At 42.0% G+C, this 18,370-nt stretch overlaps 1 protein-coding gene across 1 annotated transcript in view; it reads right to left on the bottom strand.

Annotated features, from left to right (window-relative positions):
- Positions 1-7,870: 7,870 nt before the first annotated feature.
- quob (quattro b) overlaps positions 7,871-18,370 on the bottom strand; it is a 28,007-nt gene continuing 17,507 nt past the window's right edge. Inside the window, exons 11-24 of the mRNA XM_085273528.1 lie at positions 18,079-18,217; positions 17,812-17,934; positions 17,475-17,672; positions 16,428-17,365; positions 15,994-16,243; positions 12,517-12,606; positions 11,530-11,754; positions 10,726-10,896; positions 9,952-10,129; positions 9,669-9,785; positions 9,347-9,601; positions 8,629-8,867; positions 8,366-8,423; positions 7,871-8,215 (exon numbers count right to left, since the gene is read on the bottom strand). Of these exons, the coding sequence (XP_085129654.1) occupies positions 8,385-8,423; positions 8,629-8,867; positions 9,347-9,601; positions 9,669-9,785; positions 9,952-10,129; positions 10,726-10,896; positions 11,530-11,754; positions 12,517-12,606; positions 15,994-16,243; positions 16,428-17,365; positions 17,475-17,672; positions 17,812-17,934; positions 18,079-18,217 (2,962 nt within the window). The 3' untranslated portion in view covers positions 7,871-8,215; positions 8,366-8,384. The remainder of the gene's footprint in view (positions 8,216-8,365; positions 8,424-8,628; positions 8,868-9,346; positions 9,602-9,668; positions 9,786-9,951; positions 10,130-10,725; positions 10,897-11,529; positions 11,755-12,516; positions 12,607-15,993; positions 16,244-16,427; positions 17,366-17,474; positions 17,673-17,811; positions 17,935-18,078; positions 18,218-18,370) is intronic.

Raw genomic sequence — 18,370 nt, 5'->3', positions numbered from 1 at the left:
AACACTTTCTTACACAGCTGGGAGTTCTGTGTTCCAGCCTTTAAAAATTCACATGTGGCCTTGACATGTGTATCAATTTGGGAAAATTAATCACAGAATCACAAGTACAGCAGGGCTGGAGGGAACACAAAAAGTAAGGGGATTACAGTCAGTATACACTCTGACAGATCCAAGATACACATCTCAGAATCAAATATTTCAACTGAAACATATTGAAAAGGAAAAAAAAAAGTCAAAAACATGTCATATCAGCTGCCAGTATAGGTGAGGAATGCAAGAGAGCTTTGACATTTTCAAAAACCTTAACTTTTGAACTCAAGAGGTCATTGAGGGTCAATGCGATTTGCAACTGCTGCAGAGAAGCTTTTAAAAAGCTTCTGCAATACCCCATCATGCTAAGTTCTGTCTTTGAGGACGTTTGCTACCACTAGACAAACAACTTATCCCAGACCGGTAACTGTAGCAATAGAAAACTCACATTTGGCCAAATTCACAGTCAATACACGTGCTGCCTGCAGATGTTTTTCCGTTAATCATATGACCATATCAAGTTACGCAGTACAATCAGAGAGAATAGTCACCACATGGTTCATAAGCCACTGGAATGTTGCTGGGATATTACGCGCAAACCAAAAGGCATCACCTTGTAGGAAGTGAGACTGGTTAATGTTATTAGAGCGGCTCGGCTCTAGGAAACAGAGGGACCTGCCAGCATCCTTAAATTTACTCACAAATTTGGCTAAACCAACGTGGTCAATGCAATTGTCCATGAATGGCAACGGAAACACATCTGCTTTTGTAACAGTGTTTAGCTTTCTGAAATCTGTCTAAATGTGGATTTTTTTTTTAAACTAGTAAACTGAGAGATATCCAGATGGATTTGGAGTTTTCTGTTCTGTTGTCTAGCATGTGTTGTATCGCTTTCTCCAGCTGTTCTCTCTTATCAGGGAAAACACAGTAAAAGCGTTGCTTGATGTGTTGAGCATCTCTAACATCTATATAGTGCTCAATGAGGTGTGATAAGGTATTAGAAAAAAAACTGTGATCAATGAAACCTGTTGTTGGCGCTTACCCTCATCTGAGCGGCAAAGAAACAACTGTTTGATGGAAGCGCTCTAGAGCACCTTAGGTTTGTGGATGGTAATGTTTTTACCACTGATTTGGTTGCAATGAAATGCAAAGATTAAGTTGCTTGACAGTGATAGCCTGGCACAAGTTACCAGACTTTGAGGGAGACAGCAAGCCAATGTAGTCCATAACTAAATACCCAAATGGCAGATCTATTATGTAATGCGACACATCAGGATTAGATCTTATGGACTGGTTTCACTTACCTGTCAACTGCCCAAGGTCGTATATATATATTTATTTTTTCATAGTTTATTTGATCTTCATTAGTTATTTTTATTCTAAGTTATTGTAATCAGGCCAGACTGGACTCAGGAACGGGAAAGAAAAACAAGAAGAAAAGTTCAGAAGAAAGTTAACAGAAGGAGAGGGGGAAAAAGGAGAAAAGAGATAGAAAGAAAAGACAATGAAAATCTGCTTCATCACCTTTGTCTTTGTGTCCTTTTTTTTCTCTCTTTTTCTTTTCCTGGATCACCTGTTGAGAAAGAAAAAAGAAAACAAACAGAAGAAGACTAGAGCAATAGAATAAACAACATCATGATGATCTATGTGAATATAACAGTAAATACTAAATATTAAACATTGTTGTGCAGCACGTAAGATCGACAGTGCACAGTGTGCTTTGAGGTAGGAGCCAAAAAGGGTGTAGTTTGTGTGTGTGAGCACCCGTGTGTACGCCTGTGAGCATGAACACGCTTGTTTTTAAAAGGCTCCTACATGTAATGATCTGCTAGAGGGTGTGGGGAGCCACAGCCCCGTCCTCCAGGGCATGAAGCAGGTATGGAGGAGATCAAAACTCCAGACATCCAGAGGCCCCCAGAACACAAGAGACCAAGGAAGACCAACAGAGGGGCAGCCGCGCCACTGTCCCAGAAAGAGCTGAGGAGAGTCCCAGATGAGGGCAGCCGCGGAGCAGAAGCCGGGGGGGGGGGGGGGGGGGGGGTGTTGCAGTGACGCGCCCGTGAGCTCCGCCGGCAGCCAGCTGTGCCAGAGTGACCGAGCCCCAGGCCGAGAGGCCGAGGGCACCCCACCCCCGAAGTGGCCCGAGCGAGCCCCAGGCTCCAGGCCCCGATAAGCAGCCACCAAGGAGTAAACCGGTGTGTACCTGGACGCCCATCCCCAGACACAACGACTCACCAACGCACCGATGTCTGAGGGAGTCCACCACTGGCAGGGGAAGTGGTGGGGGGAGATAGGCCTCCAAACCTTGGAGGGCCTGAGATGTGGCAGAGAGGTGGCGTCTGATACCCAACCTGAGATATGGACGCAGACAAACAGGCACACACATATACCAACATCCATTCCCACCCTCATGCTCTCATATGCAAATACTCAACACTCACCCAAAGTGGAGACAGACATAAAGAGACACTGTACACACAATCACACTCCCCAGGTCTAGGTACCCTTGCCCCTGGAGGGGGAAACTGCACCCAGACCCAGGTGGTGTTACCCTTTTCCTTGCGGTGGGGAGATGCAAACTGCCCCGACTCAGCAGCAGCAGGGAGGCCCCACATTCCAGACCCCAGTCGGACGGCCAACTCCTCAGAGAACAGGGGTGAGAGAAGACTCCAAACCTCCCTCCGCCTGCTCATATATAGTGTTGATGCATGTGTGTTCTAAGGTGCATTTAAAACCCAGGAGGGCAGGGAGCTACCTGCCAGAGAGCAGCAGGTAAGCGCATCGCTCCCCTGATAGCCCTCAATGTCTACGTGTATTTAAAATTGAGAGGTGGGCAACGACGCCAGGGGTGAGGTGTACACCCTGATGGTAATTTGGAGTCCGTGTAGCGTGCCCACCCCCAAGATCCTATATGTATGTGTTATGAGAGTGTGAGTAATGTGAATGTCTAAGTTGTGAGATAAAATTGAGGCACAGGCAGCCAGAAGGGGACGGGGGGGACGGGGGGGGGGGATGCCTCCCCTGCACCCTGGTGACACACCTTTACCTTTGGCTCAATGCACTGGCGCCACCCTGTGCCAGGGCTGGGCCCCCATACACCCACCCGTCCACAACCCCGGCAACACACCAACCAGGACCCAAGCCCCCGAGGCCCAGCCAGGGCCCCAGCCTGGAGACGGAGCACCCCCACAGCCCCACGCCCATCCCAGACCCACCCCGGGGCAGCCAGGCTACCAGGTCAGTAACCCACGTCCGTCAGCACAGACCCTCCCCTAGCCCCGCTGCATGCAGCCAAGGTCTTATAGAGACAAATCTCTCAAAATGAGACCAAAAGAAATAATGGTAGATCCATCTGCATGTCTGTCAGACACTTAAATGTAATGCTACACCCTCATAGGATACTTTCAAGAAACTTTCTCTGAATTTAACAGGGACCACAACTTAAATGACCAATATTCTCCTAATATCTAATATCTCCTTGCACAAATCATCTGCGCACCAGGACATTGGACTGCACAAAGTACCCTTGAGCTATACTTTTAAAAAACTTTTGCAGGGGCAGGAGTCCAAAACAAACCTTAAGAGGGGGATCAGACTTCTGCTTCTGAACCAACTCACTACAAAAAAGATAGATAAGAGACAGATAACTACACTGTAATAACTACAGTTTATATGTCCTATTATCACTTTGTTTTTTTCAACACATCGCTCTAGTTACTGTACAAAGAGGAAACCTCTCAATCTCATGTTCAGACAGTACACACCTTCTCCAGCATGGTTGTTTCCCAGAATTATGCCGACTCCCTCCACAGGTAGTGCTGGACACATCCCAAAGTCATCATTTATATTTTAATAGAACAGGAGAACGGATTCAAAGACAAAAGTAAGCAGTTCTCCAGTGCCTCTCAAGACCTTTACCACCACTTTCTTTTTACCAGGAAGGGACACAGCCATTGGAAATGAAAATATAGTCACCTTTGTGTCCAGATTCAACCACAGTAGGACTCAGAGAAACAGGAAAAACTGGAGGACATGTTTTTTTGAACACAATATGACCTTATAATAGGGTAGTAAGTTTTACTTGCAATTTACTAGAAACCTTATTTTTTTCCTTTAAGAGCAGTACATTCATTCCTTTACATTGGCAACTATTGCATGTACTAGAATTTCTTTTGATTTGAGAAAAACAAAACCTAGCACAGGCTTCACTGAAATTATTCTTATGAGTTTCAGCTTTACATTTATTTAAGTAATTTGCATTATATATATATATCCATCCATCCATTCACTTCCGCTTATCCTTTTCAGGGTCGCGGGGGGCGCTGGAGCCTATCCCAGCTGTCATAGGGCGAGAGGTGGGGTACACCCTGGACAGGTCGCCAGTCTGTCGCAGGGCTAACACACAGGGACAGACAACCATTCACACTCACATTCATTCACACCTAGTGACAATTTGGATTATCCAATTAACCTGTCCCCACAAGCTGCATGTCTTTGGACGGTGGGAGGGGGCCAGAGTACCCGGATGGAACCCACGCAAACACGGGGAGAACATGCAAACTCCACACAGAAAGACCCCGGCCTGATGTTGGAATTGAACTCAGGACCTTCTTGCTGTGCGGCAAAAGTGCTAACCACCGTATATATATATATATACACATATATATATATATATATGTATATGTATATGTATATATATGTATATGTATATGTATATATATATATATATATGTATATGTATATATATATATATATATATGTATATGTATATGTATATATATGTATATGTATATATATATATATATATGTATATGTATATATATATATATATATGTATATATATATATATATATATATATATATATATATATATACATATATATACATATACATATATATATATATATATATATATACATATACATATATATATATATATATACATATACATATACATATATATACATATACATATATATATATATATATATATATATATATATATATATATACACACACACACACACACACAGATTTTATTTGAAAATAGTGCCTTTCAGAACACCCAAGGATAACATGTCATATATATATGAAGCATAAGCCTCCTGAACTTTGTCAGTCAGCACACTGAAGAAAAAGAGTGCACTTATCATTGCACCATCCTCTGGACTCCTAGACCTCCCATTTTCTCATATTGCACTGTTAGTGACTCACTAGTTGCAGCAGTTGGCTCATGTTCCCCAACATTTTCTATGGAAGTGATCTGTTTTACCACCAATTTGCTCAATCCAGAGTTGAGACCAAGAAGCAGAGTTGCAGTCTTACACACCTCTTTGCAGCTTCTCTCCACCTGTTATCCCCCCAAAACCCCCTAAGAGACTGCGTCTGCTCCAAAACAACAAAAAAACTAACTGAAGATCAGCAAAATGACTTAAACATAAAAAAAAATCACAAAGAAAGAATAATACAGTTTCCACAATTGCACCAAAGAGTAAAACAGTTGAATGTGGATAACTAAACATTAGGTCTCTCTCTTCCAAGTCCCTGTTTGTACATGAATTAATAACTGATTGTGTTTACACCTCTCTGAAGCATTACTTATTATTAATCTCAGCGCTCTTCCACAGCATGTCTTTTGTCCTGTCTTTCTTCTCTCACTCCAACTGACCTTGGCAGATGGCCGCCCGTCCCTGACCCTGGTTCTGCTGCAGGTTTCTTCCTGTTAAAAGGGAGTTTTTTCCCTTCCCACTTTTGCCAAAGCGTTTGCTCGTAGGGGATCATATGATTGCTGCCTTTCTGTTTTATTCGTATCATTGTAGGATTTTTACCAAACAATGTATAGCGCCTTGAAACAACTGTTGTTGTAATTTGACACAGTATAAACAAAACTGAATTAAATTGAAAAAGCAAAACAAGCTCTTTCACAAAAGAAATAACCAACTCAAGCCTAGCATTCAGATAGTTACTTGTATGGCATTCTTACACACTCTAAATCGGTGGCTTAAAAAAGCAACTGGAAACAATGAGTTGTTCACACGTTCCCCACTACACTACACTAACACAGTGGATTCCTACAGGTTACCTATGAAACCCATTATATAAACACCTAGCAAACGAATCTTATTCTAACACCAAACCATTCACAAAGGACCAACTGCTGTACAAGAAAATAAACCAGATGAGCAAAAACACTGACCAAACTAGTGCGTTCTTCACCAACCCACAAATTGATATGGATCTCCCAGACTTGCTCTAGTGACAACAAATAAGCCTTTCTAATAGTCACCCAAAACAGGCTGGAAACCCAGTTTTTGCCCATTTTAAAATGGACAAGCCCTCAGTGTCACAAACCAGGTCCAAGTTTAGACAAAAAAAACAGGGAGACCACACAGATAATGAAGTGCAACAGTAATAAATAAATAAATCATGGATTTTATCTGAAAAGAAAGATACAGTGGTTAAAGCCTTGAAATAAACCCAAATCAAACCTAAAAAACAAAACAAAAAATGAGCTTATCTGACGGGGAGAAGAGAGCAAATGTTATTCATCAGGCCATCCTTAAACAATTAGCTGAATGACAACAGCTGTGATTTCTCCCAGGACACAAACCAGAGAGTGGGAGAAATCATCACACTAGTTTACAGTGTTTTATCTTTTGATTGTTGGAGTTGCCATAGACTTAAACACCAGCTAAAGTAGACAGATGTTAGAAACACTTTAGGTTTTTCACACAGCTGGGAGCTTTTCATAAGTGGTGTTGACATGAGCATCAGCTTGGGTAAATTTTTCTATGAGTCACAGGTACAGAGAGACCGATTAGTTCAACAGTAAATTTCAAAAGAATTTTTATGTGTCAATACACACGAGCAACAGGGTGGTAGAAACACGGGAGAAAGGTAAATGTAATTTTTATTGAGCACTGAAAAAAAAATCGTTGAATGAACATTAAAAAAAATTATGGAAAATTTTTCCACGCGATTAAATTGCTTTATTTTCATATTATGCAAATCTGTTATTCTAACTTAATATACTTGAGTCGTACTAACTTAATTAATAAAGAGTCAATTTATTTGCTGTAGTTGAGCCCAACTAAATTTGACATAGTGGATCGAACCCATGCAAATTACGTTAGTCTGACAAAATACTCGAGTGTTCAACAAAGTCTAGAATCAGGTTAACATAACATTTTAAAGGATTTATAAGAAATTCTACTCCATCTATCTCTCAACTTTATCAGGGTTGATACAGTGCGGGTTACAAGGCTTGATACAGAGTTCTCTTTACATTTTTGTCCTTGACAGGTTAAACCCCAGTGGTTTTCCTGTGGTTTGAAATCTCATGGGATCTTCTGCATTTCGAGAGTCAAGGTAACTAACCACTCTTACTAGAAACATGAAAGTATTTTGTTCAAATTACAAGTTAGACTTTTGTAAATTTAACAACCACTCAATTTCTGTTTTTTGAGGGAGGTACTCAAAACATGGTGGTGATGATGATGATGATGATGCCCTGATGGCTCATTTACTTTGTCCAGCTAGTGTAAGTCTGACCTGGCAGTTAAGCTCCTAATGTCGCCACTTTGGTCACCAAATGTTTTCATATTGAGGTGTGAAAAAGGCCATGCAAAAGCAAACAGGCAACATCACTGTTTATATTGTGTATTTCAGTATGAAAGTCATGTAACAATATCTTCAGACCGGTAATATGTGAAATTATAAAAAAAATTGTTAAAAGAAAAAGCAAAGGATTTGTTTCCAGAGGAAATTAGTTGTGCTTTGAGTACTGCTGAGGCTTCCATCATTCGTACAACATTTGGCAATAGATTTGAAAAAGACGGCATTATGTTGTGTTTTTATTTAACAATGATAAAATCCACATTTCAGAGTACACAGTAATCTCACAATGTATTATGAATAGCAAATACACATAGACACAGAGACTGCAGCTTAAGATATAAAACTAACCTAATATATAGTGCAAAAAAAGCCACGTCAGGTATTTCAAACTGACATTTATCACCATTTATAGTGAGAATACAACACACAGATGATTTCTTGACCTACGGTTTTAGTGGTGACATCAAAAGAAGCTTTATTTACAGAGTTGTATAACATTACAGTAACAGCTGGAATAAAGTGATGTCTCCTTTGGTTGTGGGCACAGACTCGCAGGCTGCTTAGACATCTGCAGAAAAATGAAGAAATGAAGAAGAAATGTAAAAATAACTGCTTCTCACAATAGAACAGTGGATTATTCACGTGCCTCCCTTTCATTAGTGTTTTATGCAACATTAAAAGATATAGGTGATGTAAAACTGCATTACTTTTACTATACCTTATATATATCTTAGCTCTCAAACATCAGTGGACTTTCCAAAAGCGGTGCTTTGTACCTGAGAGATAATAATTAAAAAGGAATATTTAAGACTGGTCACAATAGAAGATTCATTACTGACATTCAAAACCACACATGTAAGCTACAAAGCAGCTTACAAGCAGAAATGAGAGTGACTTCACTCAGTGGTGAATACATCTGTGAGTGATTTATGACCAGGTTGGTTTTAACCAAATGACCTTTTACTCAGATCCGTACTGCACCTTGCTGCAGGGCAGATTCTTGCTGTGATCTTTTGGTTTGTGCTTGGGTTTGGGTGGAACTGGTGGTTGGGTTTTTTTTGTGGTTCCTGCAAGAATGCTGGAAGCCTCAGTTGGCTGAGCAATCACTGACTCCTTAACAGTGATTACGTCCTCCACCTCTCCTCCGATAGCAGAGTGGTAGCTGTGACTGGAACTGCTGAAGCCGCTTACGCTCTCGCCTGACGACTCTGAGCTGTCCACTGAAACAAAGAAAAGTTTCTTTGTTAAAATTGTACGTGCATGATTGGTTGAACTGAGGAATGATCAAAGTCTGCCATCAATTATGTCACGGGACAAACTTCTCCCGCTACTACATAGTGGTGAGAGAAAGTTCCTAAATATAGCCGACAGCTGAGGGCCAAACAGCTTTTTAGGAATTAGCTTTGCTATTGAAATACCTTTGGCTCTCTTGAAAAGAAATCTGCCCTGATCTCTGACCGTTGGCCCCATAGCTTGTAGAGGAAATTCTCTGAGGCTTGAAACACAATACCCTGATACTGTAAACCTGTTCAGGGGTCATCAGAAACACTCTCATAACAATAGGAAGTTTTGGGGTACATCAAAGTATATACTTTCCTTCTGGTTCATTGAGAAATACCCTCTTCATTTGACTGGTCATTTGACTTTGTGTAATAAAAATGTATCACATACTTTTTACTCTGATCAAGGTTTCACTCACACAATAAATGCTGACTTCCACTCTCTTGGTCAAGATCGTCCTCCTCCAGGGCTCCTGGGGGTGATGCATATCGTCCAAGGACCCCTGCAATCACCTTCTGCTTTGGTCCACACAAGTACCCCACGGGGGAGAGGGAGCCCCGTCCAGAGGACGAGGAGGAAGAAGAGCTGCTCCTTGAACCAGCAGACTTTGGCCGCCCCCCTGGAAGCTCGTCCCGTGATGCACATGATCCCACAGAGAACAGGCCTCTGTTTTCTGACAACAAGAAACCGTGTAAGGGTCTGAGAAGTCACAAATTTATTTAAAAACATCAAATACTCACCTCTCCCCATCAGTACATAGTCAATGGCTCGATCATTGATGGCTGCCTCACTGGGCTGAATGTCCATAAAAGGCTTGTTTCCAATACCCAGAAACACTCTCTCCTGCAAACGAACCTCTAAAAAGATAACATGTGAAACCATTTGTGTAATTTTCAAATGGTACATTCATTGACTAATTGTGCAGCTAGATATGCTGCGCTGGGTTTTGTTTTTTGTTTTTCTTTTATGAAATGAATCCTCCAAATGTAGTAATTGGTGTGTGTTTATATGTAGGTGCCGTACCTCTGTTGTGTATAGCCTGTTCCCAGAGTATCCGTTCCAGGTCCCTGGCCCAAGCCTCCTTCACTTCACGGCTGGCTGCTTGCAGAGTGTATGTGTCCTGACTTTTCCTCTTTCTGAACCAGATCTCAAAACACAAACCGGTGTCACCGGTGTTTTGTGTCATTCCTATGTCAGAGGTCTGAATACAGAGAAAGATAATGTGTTTGTGTTAGATTATAGGTTTTTGTAAATACAGCAAGCACTTTGGTACATTTGTAAAACCACAGGCAAATATCCAAGTCCTCTTGAGGAGTATCAGTGTGCCAGACAGGACTTAAAATAAAGAGCTGAGCTGTGTTAAAATAGTGACTCTTAAGTAAGGGTACTTGCAAATTTTCACAAAAGGACTGTTTTTATAAGTTGCAGCTCAAGGTTTATGGGTATATTAACGCATATTATTGAATTATTCAGAAAAACTTCGTCAAAATATTGTGACTGGTAATTGTTTTTGATATACACTACTGAGTATAGTTCTATATTATGTGTCACATTGGATAAAGGTTCCGGTAAAGGCCAAGCTGGTTTGTGTGCGTTGTGAGTCTTCCCCTTCATGTATGCAAAGAGGAAATTGTCCTAAGTTATGACACCAAATGGAAAATCTGTCACTATAACAGTCATTTGCACTTTGCAATAAGTAATTTTATAGTGACTTGTTATAAAGGGGAAGTTTCTTGAATGAACTTTCATTTGCTGTGATGAATCACAAAAAAATTCTGTTTTGCGCAGTACGTGTACCTTGAATGACTGTTTGTAGATGTATGTGTCATTTCCAATGTCAGTCTTCCTTGTCTTGCTAAAGAGGATGAGTTCTTGAAAAAGGAAAATGTGACGGAAACATTTCTTCTTCCTAAAAGTTACCAAAAACTCATCCTGACGAATCAGCTGCCCTTGCTCCTTTAGATTAACCTGTAGTACACAAAAGAGTTATTAAGTGTGGCTCAGTAGGGTCATTTGCAGTGCTGTACCCATCAAAAATGCAAAAAACTACATTTTAAATGTACGATCCTTTGAATAATTATCAACCTTCTAAATTCAGCTAAAGAAAAAATCAAATAAATTTAAGCAGCAAAGCAAGATACTGAACCTTTTAACTACTTTTGACAGGAGAGAGGTCATCAAGTTAACAAAATAACCCACAAAATTCCTGTGAATCTTCACCCCCTCTGTCTGGGCTCTCAGATAATGGAGCTCCAGGCAACCACACACACACCACCTCACTTTGGATTCCTATGAATGAGGCTAATGAATTCTCCTTGTTAATCATATCCTAGCCTCTCCTATGCATGTTCTGTCTTAGCAGTGCTATTGCACAAAACCAAGAAATGATGAATGTTTCTGAGTATTTATATTGACCTGCCTGTACCTGTTTCCCTACTTTGCTGCTTAAACTCCATAGATGTTGCACAACAGCATGACAAACCAGTGTACATTCATACTATATTTTGTAATATGCATATAACACTTAAAAACTTCACATCTTGTAATCATGATAATCAAATTACACAGAACTAAAGCTAACGCTACCAGAGTCCTTCTTACATCACAGTGGTGGATGGCGTCCATGGCCAGCAAGTTGTTGCCATGACGAAGCTGGAAGTGGATGACCTCAAGGGCCGCCTTTAGCTCAGCTATCTCTCTGATTTGTCCCGGATCGCACTCCCTCATCATGTCCTGCAGCAGCAAACTGTACTTACTAATGCGCTGCACAGGCTTCAACAGGTATGACCATAAGTCCATTTTATCCCCCAGCTTCAGCTGCTTTTGCTGGTACGAGAAAAGAGGAAACAAAGCAGTATTGTTATAAAAGGTCTGGTGAATATCTGTACAGGCTAAAAAAGGTGTATGACATGGTTAAAATCATGCGTGTGTGTGATGGGACATTGGATGAGTGAGATTAGAAGAACATTTTTTGAATAAATGCCTTTTATAATGGCAAAATCTGTCAGCTTCAGTCAGTCAGTTTCTCCACCAACATAGCTATTAAAGGAATTCTCATAAAATCCTTATTACAGGATTTGTAATAACTATATCACTCTACAAAATTTTAATGAGGTGCAGTCAACACCTTAACTAATTTAAATATGACTACATGTGTACCTCTGAATTGCATCCAGCGCTCATGATTACATCACTTCTTGCAAGTCCCATTCAGTCCACTAGCAATACAATACAATACAATATTGCAATGTATTTGGAATTTCAGCATTGCCTTAGAGGACAGATTTGTCATCTCTTCTCCAAAACAAGACTTGAAGGGTCTACATTTTGACACGTCTTCTGCTCTAATCACACATGCACGACTGCAAGTGGTCAGAATGAGGCATCTACTGGGCAATTTAACAAAAAAACCAAAAAATAAATACAAAAAATAAATAAAATGCAAAAAAAAAAATAGCACTAGAGAGGTTCAGAGGTATACAAAGAGATGTTTTTATTCCTGAAACAACAGCGTTTTTTGATAGCATCCTATATAGCGACTACATATCTGTGGCATCCTGGAGAGAAGGTCCACATTTGTGATCTCACCTTGAAAAAAGCCTGCCCGTGATTGATCAGGAGACTGTCAGACTGGGGCTTGTTCTTGCTGTAAAGGGCATACAAAGCAAAGCTTTCTCTCTAAAATGGAAAATAAATGCAGATGATTAGTCGGGACTCTGTGTGGAAGTATGTCACTACATCCCAAGCAGTGTACCATAATTCCAGTAAATTCTTGGAAGCTAAAGACACTGGCATAAAGTCAGGACACATTTGAAAGCAATTTTATTACACATCAATCGGGAAATTACTTGGTGTTTGAAAACCGTGAGGTAGTACTAAACATTAAACAGCTGCCAAAACTTAAACCGATTGTTTCATGGAAAAACTAATGATTTAATGATTCAAGAAACAGTGTGTATACATACATACATATATATATATATACACTCAACAAAAATATAAACGCAACACCTTTGTTACTGCTCCCATTCCCCATGGGATGGACGTAGAGACCTAAAATTCATTCCAGATACACAATATAACCATCCCTCCCAAACAGTGGTCACAAATCAGTCCAAATGTGTGGTAGTGGGCACATCTGCTATATTGAGATAATCCATCCCACCTCACAGGTGTGCCACATCAGGATGCTGATCTGACATCATGAGTAGTGCACAGGTGTACCTCAGACTGCCCACAACAAAAGGCCACCCTGGAATGTGCAGTTTTGTCTCACAGCAAAATGCCACAGATGCCACAAGCAATGAGGGAGCGTGCAGTTGGCATGCTGACAGCAGGAATGTCAACCAGATCTGTCGCCCGTGCATTGAATGTTCATTTCTCAACCATAAGCCGTCTCCACAGGCGTTTCAGAGAATATGGCAGCACATCCAACCGGCCTCACAACCGCAGACCTCGTGTAACCACACCAGCCCAGGACCTCCACATCCAGCAGGTTCACCTCCAAGATCGTCTGAGACCAGCCACCCAGACAGCTGCTGGAACAATTGGTTTGCACAACCAAACAATTTCTGCACAAACTGTCAGAAACCGTCTCAGGGACGCTCAACTGCATGCCCATCGTCCTCATCGGGGTCTTCACCTGACTCCAGCTCATCGCCGTAACAGACTTGTGTGGGCAAATGCTCACATTCGATGGCGTCTGGCACGTTGGAGAGGTGTGCGCTTCACGGATGAATCATGGTTCACATTGTTCAGGGCAGTTGGCAGCTGAGAATGTCCCAGTTCTTGCATGGCCAGCATACTCACCGGACATGTCACCCATTGAGCATGTTCGGGATGTGCTTGACCGGCGTATACGACAGCGTGTACCAGTTCCCACGAATATCCAACAACCTCGCACAGCCATTGAAGTAGAGTGGACCAACATTCCACAGGCCACAATTGACAATCTGATAGACTCCATGCGACGATGTGTTGCACTGCATGAGGCAAATGGTGGTCACACCAGATACTGACCGGTTCTGAGTCCCCAGACCCCCAATAGCGCAAAAAACTGCACATTCCAGGGTGGCCTTTTGTTGTGGGCAGTCTGAGGTACACCTGTGCACTACTCATGATGTCAGATCAGCATCCTGATGTGGCACACCTGTGAGGTGGGATGGATTATCTCAATATGGCAGATGTGCCCACTACCACACATTTGGACTGATTTGTGACCACTGTTTGGGAGGGATGGGTATATTGTGTATCTGGAATGAATTTTAGGTCTCTACGTCCATCCCATGGGGAATGGGAGCAGTAACAAAGGTGTTGCGTTTATATTTTTGTTGAATGTATATATATATTAGGGGTGCAACAATAATCCTATCGATAGTGAACCGTTCGATACAGTGCTCTCGGTCTGGTACGCATATGTATGAACAATACACATTTTTAAATTTATTTTTATCAACTTTTCTTCTGAAGATGCTGTCTGTGTTGAGCGCTCAGTGAATATGCGTTCAACTACTCTGCCTAGGCTGCACTGTCGAGTGCAGATTAGGGATGGGTACCGGTGTCCGGTGCCATGATGGCACCGGTTCTGACATAAATGGTAGTAACCAGACCGAAAAGCAGCGCACATTTCGGTGCTTTATTTTGGTGCTTTTTTTCCTGAGCTGTGATACACTTCTAGCCAATCATTTTACGTTTCCGAGGATAGTAGGCGGGTCAAGGTACGTACGTTCTTTTAGAGCAGAGCTACAGATTAAAAATGCCCAAGGCGAAGCGGTCAAAAGTCTGGCTGTACTTCACAGCAAAATATGCAAACTCAGCAGCCTGCAACAAGTGCTTTAAGCTGATACTGTGATACTGTCAAAGGAGGTAACACCTCGAATCCGATGAAACACCTGGCGACGCATAGCGGTTTTTTTTAAAAGCCAAGAAATGCGCCGTATTTGATAGCTTGCTGCGAGACCTCACACCAAGCGCATCTACTGCGGGTGTGGTGCCTGTTATCAGACCCGGAGTTAGCAACATCCCCAAAAACACGAAGAATAGAGTCCTGGCCCCTAGCCCTGCCAGTGTAGCAGAAATGATGACGGATGATGATGGCAGCAGCCGTTCTTCTCTGCGTGAGTAGCTTAATGTTGTTCATGTGTAATTTACGTTGAGTAGGCTAACCACGTTATTACATTAATGCAGGTAAGGTGAGCTAGCAAACATCATCATAGCTACATGCGGCTGTCTTCTTGTTTGATGGCAGATACTCCCTTCACCCTGGCCAAAAAGGCTAAAATGACCAAAGAAAAAGAGGGAAACGGCTAAACATGAGAGGTTTTTGGATAAAGTTTGTGTTTTTTCCATTGTTTAAGCACTGCTTCCAGCCAAGAGTGATACCATATATGCCCCATAGCTGCAGAAAAGGCTAATATTGTTATCTTTTTACAAAAACCAGCTGAACATGAGAGGTTTTTGGACCAATTTTGTGTTTTCTCCATTCTTTAAGCACCGGTTTGAGCACCGTTTGAGCACCGGCACCGTTTCAAAAGTACCGATTTGGCACCGGTATCGGATAAAACCTAAACGATACGATCCCTAGTGCAGATCCACTGAGCGCAGCGCAAGCTAGCAAGACAGAAGCTAAGCTCGTTGTAACATGGCAAATTGAACCTCCCCACCCTCATTCAGATCTGGTATTTGGAACTATTTTGGTTTTCATGTGACGTATGACCCTGAAGGTAAGCGCGTCATGGACAAAAGTAAAACAGTATGTCGGATGTGCCACGCAATGCTCAATTACATTGGTGGGAACTGGTGCGTTAGCGCAGTTAGCTCGTTAACGTGTTGACGCCGTCCAGCCCCACACACAGGGCGAGTTTTAATAAATGACAAATTAAAAAGGCATGAACATTTTTTGTATCGAAAAAATATCGAACCGTGACACCAAAGTATCGAACCGAACCGTGAATTTTGTGTATCGTTGCACCCCTAATATATATATATATATATATATATATATATATATATTTTTTTTTTTTTTTTTTTTTTTTTTAAAGCTAGACTTTCACAAATGGCACCTACGTGACGTAGAAAGCAGCGTCCTATTCTGAAGGGTTCATTCACACAGCCCTCCAGCTCATTCAGGAAGTAATGTCGGTGGAAGTCGTGGAGCTTTTCTAAGTTACCAAAGATGCTCCCCCTCTGGCCCCTGAGATCCTGAGGGACATCTTCCCTCTCCAGCTCAGGGAAGTAGTGCTCTCGAACATAACCCAGAGCCTTCACATACTCCCTCTCTGTGGACAGTAGCTCCTCCATGATCCTCCGTACTTTCCTGTTCCACATGCAGGAAATGAAACCCAGGTGAGCTCAGTTTTACATTGTGTGTGCGTGGGTAGCATGTCTTCATACGATAGTATTGCTTACTGGGGAACATTTGGGTAAAACATTTAATATAGTTTGCCATATGTTGGACAGCATCTTGCTCTAGATTACAGGTGAGGGAGAGGGTTACTTACAAAACAGTGCAGCCATTGATTTCTGTTTGTGTGAGTAATGTCTCTGGAGTCCTGACATCTTCAGGTTCCTGTCTGGAGTCTATACATCCTTCACCCTTCCCTTCATTGCTGTCTCTTGGTGATTTGCTGATTGGGTTTCCTGGCAGTAGTCTCTTGTTATGGGGAAAAGGGAGATTTTGGATGGGCTGCTGATTTTGTTCCAGTGACTGTGTCTTACTATGACAGTGCTTGTGACTCACATTTAAAGGCGAAAAGCCAGGAACGCTCGTCAGATAAGAGCAGACATGTGAGCCTTCGCTTAGAGATCGACTTAAAGGTTGGTGTGAAGGAAAATCCTCGCTCCCTTTCATTGAGTTTACATCTCTTAGATCTGTCTCACTGTGATGCTCTCTTGGCCTCAACTTGCTCTCTTGGTGGGAGTCAGTGTTTAGAGAGAAATCAGAAGTATTTTCTCCATTTTTATCAGGCATTTCTGGTAAATGCAGCTCTTTAGACTCTTTGTTTTTGCTCTCTTTGAAGTCGTTGCAGTTGAGGCACACAGCACTGGTGCTAAGCTGTGGGGTTAAGGAATGCTCTGCCTCTGCTATCACACTCCCTTTCTCCTCTTTCTCCATTTCTCCATGTTCCCCTGGAGACTTTGCAGCTGTGGTCTTCTGGATCTGGTTCTTATCTATGTATTTTTTCTTCTTCTGCATCTCCTTAAGATGCTGCCTGACTTCTCGGCACTGGGCCCAAGCTGCATTCCACACTCTCATTGCTGCCGAAGCCCCTGATCCCAAGGCGCAGGCTTTAGCTTTCACAGCCTGGAAGTGAGGGGTGGAGAATTCACCACCTAATCTCTGCTCATACATTTGGAGTGTACTTAAAGTCTGAGCTGGGTAACACCCCTGCTCTACCTGCTCCAAAGAATGACTGCATTCTTTGGCCAGGGCAGATGCCTAGACAGAGAGAGTGAGTGAAAGGAAATGGAAAGTAATCAGTAAAAATGTTTACAAGGGGGAAAGGGACGTTAATAAAAATTGTCAGGAGCAATGACAAAACACAAACCTTTTCACAAAAGGCGTAAACGTGCACAAGCGCGTCCAGTTCTTTGGATCTCTGTTGTGCACGCAGCATGAAGTCTTCTACATTAGATCTGAAAGTGTTGACGAGAGTTTGAAAAACATCTCTTGCAGGGCTGCTGTCGCTGGACTCAAAAATGCCCTCTGCCTCTGCAGCTAGGATCAAGGCATTCTGCTGTTTTTCCTGTGATAAACGATGAAAATGTTAAGTGAAATCAATTTCCTTCCGCTTCTGCAGTTTACTGATATTACTGATATCAACTTTGATCAGCCAAAAGAGGGCAAGTTTTCTTATCTCTAATTTCTTTGCCGTTAGGTGATACCTTAGACTGAGTAAGGAACATGTGGAAGTGCTCCAAATCCTTTTCAGTGCAAGCCTGGGTATCATCAATTGGGTAAGAGTCCTTCAGTCTCTGTTCACCTTCTGTGCTGAACCACATCCCAGCCTACAAGACACAAAGCCCTGGTTATGCGGTTACACTTTGTACATGTGGCTACCAGCTGTGAGTTTATCATCACATAACTTTTAGATGTTTAAACACATATTGTAGATTCTAATATTGTAAACAGACTAAGATTACTAGACCTACCGTGCTGATTTTGGCTTCCACCTCTCGAAGCCTGAAAAGGAACTCCAGCTGTTGGAGGGACTCGTTTGATCTCATCACCAGTGTGTGGAGCTTCTCCTCCACTTGGTTATAAAGACTTGTCACCGACTCCAAAGCGTCTCTGCAACACGAGGAGAAAACATTTAAGACTGACTGTGAGGTTGCGTTTGTCATGCAGGGAGGGAAATGGCTTTTTAATCAGCATCACGCCAGGCAGTTTTTGACAGCCATCATGTGACACTGTCCTTGTTTTATTGTTTTAATTGCAAACCCA

This window comes from Mchenga conophoros, linkage group LG5 (assembly GCF_057382185.1).
Source record: "Mchenga conophoros isolate Kocher_MC1m ecotype Shallow Benthic linkage group LG5, M_conophoros_male_GT1.1, whole genome shotgun sequence".
Lineage (NCBI taxonomy): Eukaryota > Metazoa > Chordata > Actinopteri > Cichliformes > Cichlidae > Mchenga > Mchenga conophoros.
Note: the sequence above shows the minus strand (reverse complement) of the source record. Positions and strands in the feature narration are given on the sequence as shown.